The sequence below is a fragment of the Borostomias antarcticus genome (assembly GCF_949987555.1).
Source record: "Borostomias antarcticus genome assembly, chromosome: 2".
In the NCBI taxonomy this organism is placed as follows: Eukaryota; Metazoa; Chordata; class Actinopteri; order Stomiiformes; family Stomiidae; genus Borostomias; species Borostomias antarcticus.
The window spans coordinates 18795820-18805819 of NC_140235.1; the positions used below are offsets into that span (position 1 = coordinate 18795820).

General features: G+C 48.3%; 1 protein-coding gene across 1 annotated transcript in view; it reads left to right on the forward strand.

Moving 5' to 3' along the window:
• myripb (myosin VIIA and Rab interacting protein b) overlaps positions 1-10000 on the forward strand; it is a gene marked incomplete at both ends in the record, with an annotated part of 123783 nt that overhangs the window by 94184 nt on the left and 19599 nt on the right. The window contains one exon of the mRNA XM_084453568.1: positions 2047-2183. Within this exon, the coding sequence (XP_084309694.1) occupies positions 2047-2183 (137 nt within the window). The remainder of the gene's footprint in view (positions 1-2046; positions 2184-10000) is intronic.

Here is a 10000-nt window from a genome sequence, read left to right on the forward strand (position 1 = left end):
ACTCACTCACTCACTCACTCACTCACTCACTCACTCACTCACTCACTCACTCACTCACTCACTCACTCATACACACACACACACACACACACACACACACACACACACACACACACACACACAGAGGGCCACAAAGGCAGATAGTGGACAAAGGCATCAGATGATGTGTGTATAAAGTAAAGTACAGTACAAAGGCATCAGATCAGTCCATTAGCAAGGCAGTTATTCCTACCAGAGTGGTGGAGAGGAGCTGTCTGTGTCCGCTGACCAGGGCCGGACTGGGTGAATATTTCATGCCAGGAGTCATGCCCAAGTCAGGCCACGAGCTGAGCCGACTCAGTGAGATGGAACACTTTCAGTTTCGTTTTGTTGACGGGGGGGAGTGGGGGCATGCCATTCACCGCGTGTCAGGCCAGTTGGCGCGCCAGGCCACCGGGAAACCTCCCGGTGCTCCCAATGGCCAGTCCGCCCCTTTCGCTGACTGCTGATCGCTGACCGCTGAAGTTTACTTTGAACATGTATCTGTAATTACAGTATGTTGATGAGGCAACGTTACAACATGGATGGAGTTTGGGCGGGAGCCATTGTGGCACAGAGAGGTGTTCCCATCAGCCAAGAGGCAGCCTGCAGCAAACAACTACAGCAGGTCTGACTCACCAATACAACGAAATCTGATTAAAACCTGGGGTGTGCTTAGGACTCGGGGTCAGAGTTAGAAGCCAGGGTGATTATAGAAAAGTTGGAACTAGAGTTAGAAGCCAGGGTGATTACAAAGTTTGCCTTGGTCCTTGTGCTCTGTGACGATCCTCTTCACTTTGTGTCATGTTTAATTTCACCTCTGACTGACTCTGTCTGTCTCTTTCTCTCTCTCCTCCTCTGTCTATTTCTCCTCTCTCTCTCCCTCTCTCTCTCTCTCTCTCTCTCTCTCTCTCTCTCTCCCACGCTCTCTTCTCCCTCTGACTAACTCAATTCAATTCAAAGAAGCGTTTGCATTTCCAAAGCAACATTTCCAGTGTGACATAAAACAAAAATGATATGTACAATTAAATATATAATAGAATAAGGAAACGTGTAAACAGAAAGTAAATATATAATTATACAGATAAGTAAAGATAAATTAAAATTAAGAAAAATATGAATACAAATATAAATAACTCTCTTTCCTCCTCTCAAATGAAATCAAATCGAATCAAACTTTATTTGTATAGCACATTTCATACACAGAGTAGAGGTCTTCTCGGGTCCAAAAAGACGGACCCGAACCCGAATGGATCCGATAAATTCGTTCCGAGATCCGACTGGATCCGATCATTTGAAAAAAATATATATACCGACCCGAATTTGTCCCGAGACATTACAGACCCGATCCGATAAATGTCCGAGAGCAGGAGTAGGACAGAGACCCGAGTTCGGGTCGGGTCGGCGGATCCGACAGACTATTTAAAGTTTAACATCAGACAAGCTGCTAACGGTGTCCATCTTTCTTTGTTTGCTATTTTCCCCGCTCTGTCTCAACTCGCAATCACGCATGCGTTTCTCTCGTGAGATTCAGCGCTGCGCGCCAAAAGAAAATAATGATTAAAAAAAAGAAACGATTCAGCGCTGCGCTGATCACGGATCTTCTCAGATCCACTCGGGTATTACACATAATGATAAACAGACCCGGGACCGACGGTAATAGAATGGGATCCGACCCGGACCCGACTGACCATAATAAAACGAGGAAACGTGGACCCGAACCCGTACGGGTCTCGGGTCGGGTCTCGGGTCCCTCGGGTATACCCGACCCGTGAAGACCTCTAACACAGAGGCAACACAATGCGCTTTACAGAGAGCTCTCCTCTGACTAACACTTTTAAAACTCTCTCTCTCTCTCTCTCTCTCTCTCTCTCTCTCTCTCACTCACTCACTCACTCACTCTCTCTCTCTCTCTCTCTCTCTCTCCCTCTCTCTCTCTCTCTCTCCCTCTCTCTCTCTCTCTCTCTCTCTCTCTCTCTCTGCTCTCCTCATATGACTATTCCTCCCTCTCTCTCCTGCCTCTCTCAGTATCCTGAGGACCCAGTCTCTGGAGTGGTACTATAACAATGTGAAGAGTCGTTTCAAGCGCTTTGGGAGTGCCAAGGTTCTGAAGACCCTGTACAGGAAGCACATCATAGAGAGAGGAGCCCTCTCTGAACTTCCAGGTAAACACGTCTCTCTCACTCTCTTTCTCTCTCTTTCTTTCTCTTTCTCCTTTTCTCTATCCTCTCCATCTGCCTCTCCTGTTCTGTGTCCTGTCTATGTTCAGTTGAGATCTGTCATGTAATATCCCCTATCTGGCCTTCTGTCTAATCTACTGTACAGCCTTGAGTGTGTGTGTGTGTGTGTGTGTGTGTGTGTGTGTGTGTGTGTGTGTGTGTGTGTGTGTGTGTGTGCGTACGTGTGTGCATGTTGTCCATCAAAAGCAAGCGTTCTACTTTGGCTATACAGTCATTAACTCAACTATTGGAATTTTATTTTTAAAAAGACTCTTACAGTACTCACTGAAACACACACACACAAATGTACATACAGTACACAGACACACACACACACACACACACACACACACACTCACACACTGCCAATGCCCCCTGTGGATCCATTTAATCCCAGAGGTGGAGGGCGTAATCCCCGTGCCGGGCGGTCCGAGCTGCTCAGTCTGGTAAGCCTACTGGAGGACAGAGAGTGTCCATGTGGCCGACCAGAGTGGTCCTCCCCAGCGCTGCTCTGATCCTGCACGGTAGGGAAGGGGGGGGGGGGGGGGGGGGTGACGGAGGCTGGGCTGCCCAGGGACAGAGGCTCCTGACTGGTGACTGGGCCGGTAATCCCCTCTGCGCCTCTCCGGCCGCTGAGCGATTGTGTACTTACTGCGCCAGGGGACGGAAGGAGGACAGACGGAGCACCGAGGACGGACGATTCGTCTTCCCCCCCGTCCAGGTGCCGCTGTTTTGCCCCCATTAACCCTCTCCGCTGGACTCGGTGGGCGTGGCGCAGACCGCAATACGCCGGCTGAAGGTTAAGAGCCGGTGCGGGCGGCAGAGCTCGCCAGACGCTGACGCGGAGGGAGGTAGCGATGGATGCAGCTCTATGAAATTCAGCGCAGGTTATACTCTGTCTGTCAGATGTGCGTTACTCAGGGACACTGACAGCAACGCAGATGATGGATCAAACATTACTCCTCTCCTCTGTTCTCCTCCTCCCCTCCTCCCCTCCTCCCCTCCTCTCCTCCTCTCCTCCTCCTCCCCTCCTCTCCTCCTCCTCTCCTCTCTCCTCCTCCTCCCCTCCTCTCCTCCTCACTGGGAGGAAACAGGATTAGCTGCTTCTGCGGCTGGCGCCCCATGTCACATGATCTGAAGAGATCTTACTAGGCCATCCCAAACACGCACGCACACACACACACACACACACACACACACACACACACACATGCATGTGATTGTGAAAATAGTATGGGTAGATTGTGAATGGTATGGGATTTAGATTGTGTTTATGTGTTGGAGGGTAGGGGTGATATATGGATTATAGTATTCTCATCTGGACAAACCACACATGAGTTATGACTTTTATTTTATCTGTTCCATTTGTGTGTGTGTGTGTGTGTGTTTGTTTTGCTGTGTGTGTGTGTCCCTGAGAATCGGTACTGAATAAGAAACCCCCATCCCCTCTTCCTATCTCTCTCCCTCTTCCTCTCTCTCTCTCTCTCTCTCTCTCTCTCCCTCTCTCTCTCTCCTACTCCTGTCCTCTCTCTTTCTCATACTGTACATCACATTGAATAGAGCGAGGTTCAAAAGATGTATTCAGAATGGGTTAAGGGTAGGGTTAGAATAGAAATGAGGCAGAATCCATAAACAATTACTGTGATATGTCCTTGTAAAGACTCTTTCCTAGCTGAGTGTAAAACATGCTGCTTTTATCATCAAGGGAACAATAGCACCAGAGTCCATGGTCTGTGTGAGGTTTGAAGGGTCTGTTCGCAGGGGAACCATGACCTTCAAACGTACAGGCAACATGAGCTATTTTTGATCTCATGTCCACGTGCAGTGGAATGGAGCGCTTTGGTGAAAGTGTGTGTGTGTGTGTGTGTGTGTGCATGTCAAAGTGTGTTTTTGTGTGTGTATGTGTGTGTGTGTGCGTGCATGCGTGCGTGCGTGTTCGTGCGTGTGTGTGCGCGCGTGTGTGTGCGCGTGTGTGTGTGTGTGTGTGCCCTACAGCAGCAGTCTACTGCTGCAGCAGTGATATGGATGATATATGTGGCCTGGGGCCTGTTCTTATTAAACATGGGCGAAGCGTTGGTGGAGCTGGAGCAGGTTGGGCTCACGAAATGAGAGGCTGAGGAGGACTGGAAAGAAGGAGGAAGAGGAGGAGGAGAAGGGACAGGAGGAGAAGGAGCAGAAGGAGGAGGAGGAGCATTGGGTGTTAGGGGGAGGAGCAGGAGGAGGAGCTTAGGGGAGTCACAGGTAACATGTCAGGAGTCACGTGAGTGTGCGTGTTCTTTTCTCCATACACTAACACCATATGTCTTTTTGGTGGGTCTCACACTGTGTCACCCAGCGAACAGAGCACATAATCCAGGCTCACGGCCATCGCCAGCGCTGAGAAAACGTCCCAACAACCGCGGGAGAACCATCTATGGGCGTTTCACAGCCCTGCGAGATAACCAGCTCGTAAATGTTTATTGAACATATATACGATGACGTTCACACAACCACCAGATTCTGTCCATCCTCAGGAGGCAGAGCGGGTCGTCCAATGATCGTAGGGTCGATGGTTCAAACCCTGGTTCCTCCTGTTCGCATGTCGAAGTGTCCTTGGGCAAAGACACTGAACCCCCAAATTTCTCCCAATGAGCAGGCTAGCATTGGTGTGTGAATGTGTGTGTGCTTTGTATAAAAGCACTATATAAGTGCAGTCCATTTACCCTCCTCATGGGGTCAGACTCAACCAACCCCCTACCCCTGCTCTATGTCTGTCCTCACGGGTCATGGGTTCTGAACCCGCTGAGAGCTTGTGCCCCATCGGGATGTGATCCCGTGTTTTGAGAACGCCAGTACCCCTCTTTCCTACGGTATCCATTTCAAATGGTAGAGGGCGTGGAGAAAAGCGTCTTTCCGCCTGGAGTGTGCTCCGAGGCGCTTGGATCGTCGTAGCGGTGCAGAACGTTCCGGAGCGCATCTGGTTGAAAACAGTTCTGCTTGGAAGCACTTGGAACAAGCAGCGCATGCATGTTTTTTTTTAGTTTTTTTTTTAAAGTGCTCCGCCTACACCTTTTTAAAATTTCACTCGGTCTACACTCACTGACGTAAGGTAGAGTGTGTGAGTGGGTGAGTGAGTGTGTGTGTGTGTGCGTGTGTACAGTATGTGTCCATGTGTGTGTGCGTGTGTGTGTGTGCGTGTGTGTGTGTGTCGGTGTGTGTGTGTGCGTGTGTGTGTGTCGGTGTGTGTGTGTGTGTGTGTGTGCGTGTGTGTGGCCTGAGCCTGACCCAGACTGTCAGTGGCAGATCCTGTGTGAATGGTGACCCTGGTTGTCCCTTCATGCTGTGGCTGTCAGTGGTGGAACATTAGTGACTCAGCAGCGCTGTCCTGGAGTTCCCCCCAGAGACCAGGAGCCCATGGCCGCGTGGGCCAGCCCGGGGTCGAGGGCCCCTGCTGTCAGTCAGGTGATCATGGAGGAAGACTTGTGTGTCCATGTCAGTGGACACACACACACACATACACACACACACACACACACACATACACACACACACACACACACACACACCCTCACACACACACACACACACACGCACACACACACACACACATACACACACACACACACACACACACACACACACACCCTCACACACACACACACACAAATACACACACAAATACACACACACACCTTTTATTGCGTTGTTAGTGTTGAGAGGTTTAATGGGGTGAGGAGAAGACAGTTATACCCTAGACATATTTCACAGCTACCATAATAGCCCTCAGGCTCGAATATACCATCAACCGTTTCAGAGCATGGAACAGTGCCTCTAGTGGCCTAAAGTGCTCATAGCAACGTGCAGTTGTCTGTCAGAGTAATGATGATAAATTAACTGAATACTGTGTAGGAAGGGACTACTGTATGTGTGATCTGATGACTATCTTTGAGTATCTCATACCTCTCTCTCTCTCTTTCTTTCTTTCTTCCTCTCTCTCTCCCTCTCTCTCTTTCTCCCACTCCATCTCTGTCTCTTTCTCTCCCTCTCTCTCTTTCTCTCTCCCTCTGTGTCTGTCTCTCTCTCTGTCTCTCTCTCTTCCTCTCTCTCGCATTCTCTCTCCCCCTCTCCCTCTTCCTCTCTCTCGCATTCTCTCTCCCCCTCTCCCTCTTTCTGTTTCTCCCTCCCTCCCTCCCTCTCTCTCTTCCTCTCTCTCTCTCTCTCTCAAGTCAAGTCAAGTCAAGAAGCTTTATTGGCATGACGTTTCAAAATACAGTTTTTCTCAAAACAAAAATCAAAAGTTAAGCACAATGTGCATAATCTCTGACTTGTATAGCAAATCACTAAACCAATTCTGCTGAACTTCTAACACACATATCTGCTTACACACAGCTCTCAATTCCCCTTTCTCCCTTTCTCAAAACTCTACACACACGTCTCTGACTGCAAACACACACGTCTGCTTTACAAACAGATTTCAATTCCAAATCACCTTTTCTCATAACACTACACTATGTCTCTGACTGCACACACACAGATCTTCTTTACACTCAGCTGTCAATTCCAAATCACCCTTTTTCCCAACCACCTCAAAACACTACACACATGTGTCTATATTTTGCACACTGACTATAATTGCACTATCTTCACTTGGAACACACAACAAAGCTAATTGCTAAACACTCAAGTCTGTTGAGATTTGCAATCAGAGGTTGAGCAGGAGACTGCCATTGTAAATGGTTTTAGAGGACAATGCCATCACCCTAAAACAAATCAAGACAAAGGTCATTGCAGGCGAACATATTTTACAAAACATCAATATTATCAGCTTGGCCACATTGGACCGCGTCCTGCGCCATAATTCCCTGAGGATGAAACAGGTGTACAGGGTACCATTCGAAAGGAATTCGGACAGGGTAAAACAACAGTGCCATCATTATGTGCAAGTACTGTAAGTCCAATATTCAGACACATTATTGTATTGAACCTGTAATATGATGAAGTTATCTACAGTATTTACATTGTTTGACAATATCATACTGTATTAGCTGCTCTAGGTCCATGTCTGATATGTCAGAGAGTTCTGGAGCTAGACAATGCACCTGAGATTCATGAATTCATCTACATTGACGAGGCCGGCTTCAACCTAATCAAACGAAGACGTCGGGGCAGGAATATCATCGGCCAGCGTGCCATTGTGGAGGTCCCTGGTCAGCGAGGAGGAAACATCACCATGAACCACTATGGTATCATCCACAATCACGCCACCATGGGTCCATACAACTCCAATAATCTGCTTACATTCCTGGACACTCTACATAACATCCTCATTCCTGGACACTCTACATAACATCCTCATTCCTGGACACTCTACATAACATCCTCATTCCTGGACACTCTACATAACATCCTCATTCCTGGACACTCTACATAACATACTCATTCCTGGACACTCTACATAACATCCTCATTCCTGGACACTCTACATAACATCCTCATTCCTGGACACTCTACAGAACATCCTCATTCCTGGACACTCTACATAACATCCTCATTCCTGGACACTCTACAGAACATCCTCATTCCTGGACACTACATAACATCCTCATTCCTGGACACTCTACATAACATCCTCATTCCTGGACACTCTACATAACATCCTCTAGACAGTAACTTAAAAAAATAGTCTGAGACAAAATGTGGCTTGGGAATGTTTACTACATATGTGGTACTGCTGCCTGCATTGTCGTAGTACAGATGCTAAGTTTTAAAACAGCGTTGCACATTTAGCAGCACACTTCATTCATGTCCAGACTCCGTTTTGCTGGCTTCATGTTGTCTTGACTCTGAGAGCGGTTGCTAGGCATCTGAAATGGTAGCAGAGCGCCATTTACTGATGTATATGACAGTTGTTTTCCATCACATCCCAGTTGAGTTATCCTGATATCGGATGGAATTGTCAACTCGTTGCACTCCATTGAGAGCTTCAATTTAGAATCAACAAATGTTTAGTGGGTGGACTCGAACGTGGAAATATATTACAGAACTTATTTTATGCCAATATTAAATCATTTTGATGCTTTGAATGCTCAAAAATTGCATTGCCAATGAATATTAAGTTATTAGAAAATATGATTTAACGCAACTTCCTGGATAAACCACGCCCACTTCCTGTTTCTATCCGAATACAAATACGAATACAGATAATTATGTTGATTGAACAGATACAGATAATGGCGTCTCGGGACATCCCTAATACAGCCACATTCTCTCTCTCTCTCACTCACACACACACACACACACACACACACACACACACACACACACACACACACACACACACACACATACACACACACACACACACACTCACACACATATTCTCTCTCTCTCCCTCTCTCCCTCTCTCTCTCTCTCTCTCACACACACACACACACACATCCCTTCGCTGCTGTAGTCTGCGGGGTTGCCATGGTGATACGGAGAGTGGGGGAAAGGGGAGACGATGGTCGTACAGACGAAAGCAGGAAGGAACCTTAACCAGGGAAACCAGTCATTCACTCACCTTGTTAATCGCACCCCTGTCCAATTAACTTCCAGAGACGGAGGTGGGCGGGGCCCGGAGGTGGAGCTGCTCTCAGAGTCTGTATGATTGACAGGCAGAGGAGACGGAGTGGACCAATCATGGCAGGCTGTCAGACAGCGTATTAGGATGATGTGTGGTGTGTGTGGACATGACCCGTGCTGACATGTGCTCGCTTCATGATGCCACACACACACACACACGCACACACACACACACACATCTGGAGATATGTGTCGAATGTTGTCTGTGGACCCCAGGTGTCCTCTTATTGAGGGGAGATGAGCTGCAGATGTGCTGCTGTGTCATTGTGACGAGCAGCCAATCAAAACGGGCCAGTCTACCATATGGCTGGTCTCTGTATGGCCGCAGACTGTGTGTGTGTGTGTGTGTGTGTGTGTGTGTGTGTGTGTGTGTGTGTGTGTGTGTGTGTGTGTGTGTGTGTGTGTGTGCGTGTGTGTGTGTGTGTGTGTGTGCATGTGTGTGAAGCCCCTCCCGCCCCACCTCAGTACTCAGGGCCATTCCGGGGAGGGTGCGTATCCCAGAGGGCCATCTGTTTTCTCCAGGAGTGTTTTATAGACTGTCCTTCTCCTGGCAGTGATCAACCTGCTCCAATCAGACACACAGGAGCCGCTTCTCTCCTAACAGCTGGAGTTATCACCCCGGCGCAGGCTGCTCCCCTGGAACACACACTGGGCTGAAGCCTGCTAGGAGCCCACCGTGTGTGTGCGCGTGTGTGTGTGTGTATGCGTTTGTGTGTGTGTGTGTGTGTGTGCGTGCATACGACTATGCTTGTATGTATGTGTGTGTGTGTGTGTGTGTGCATATGTCTATGTGTGCATGCAGATATGTGTATACGACTATGCTTGTATGTGTGCGTGTGTGTGTGTGTGTGTGTGTGTGCTTGTGTGTGTGTGTGTGCGTGTGTGTGTGTGTGTGTGCATGACTTTGTGGGTAGGATGGCTATGTGGTGTCAGGTCGTTACAGCACATTACTGGGTAGGGCCTCTTTGTCTCTAAGCAGTCAGAAACAATGACAACTGAGATGAGACTGGACACACAAACACACCCACAGACGCACAAACACACCTACAGACATACAACCCCCCCTACACACACACACAGACATAAAAACACACCCACAGACACACAAACACACCCACAGACACACAAACACACCCACAAACGCACAAACACAGACGTAC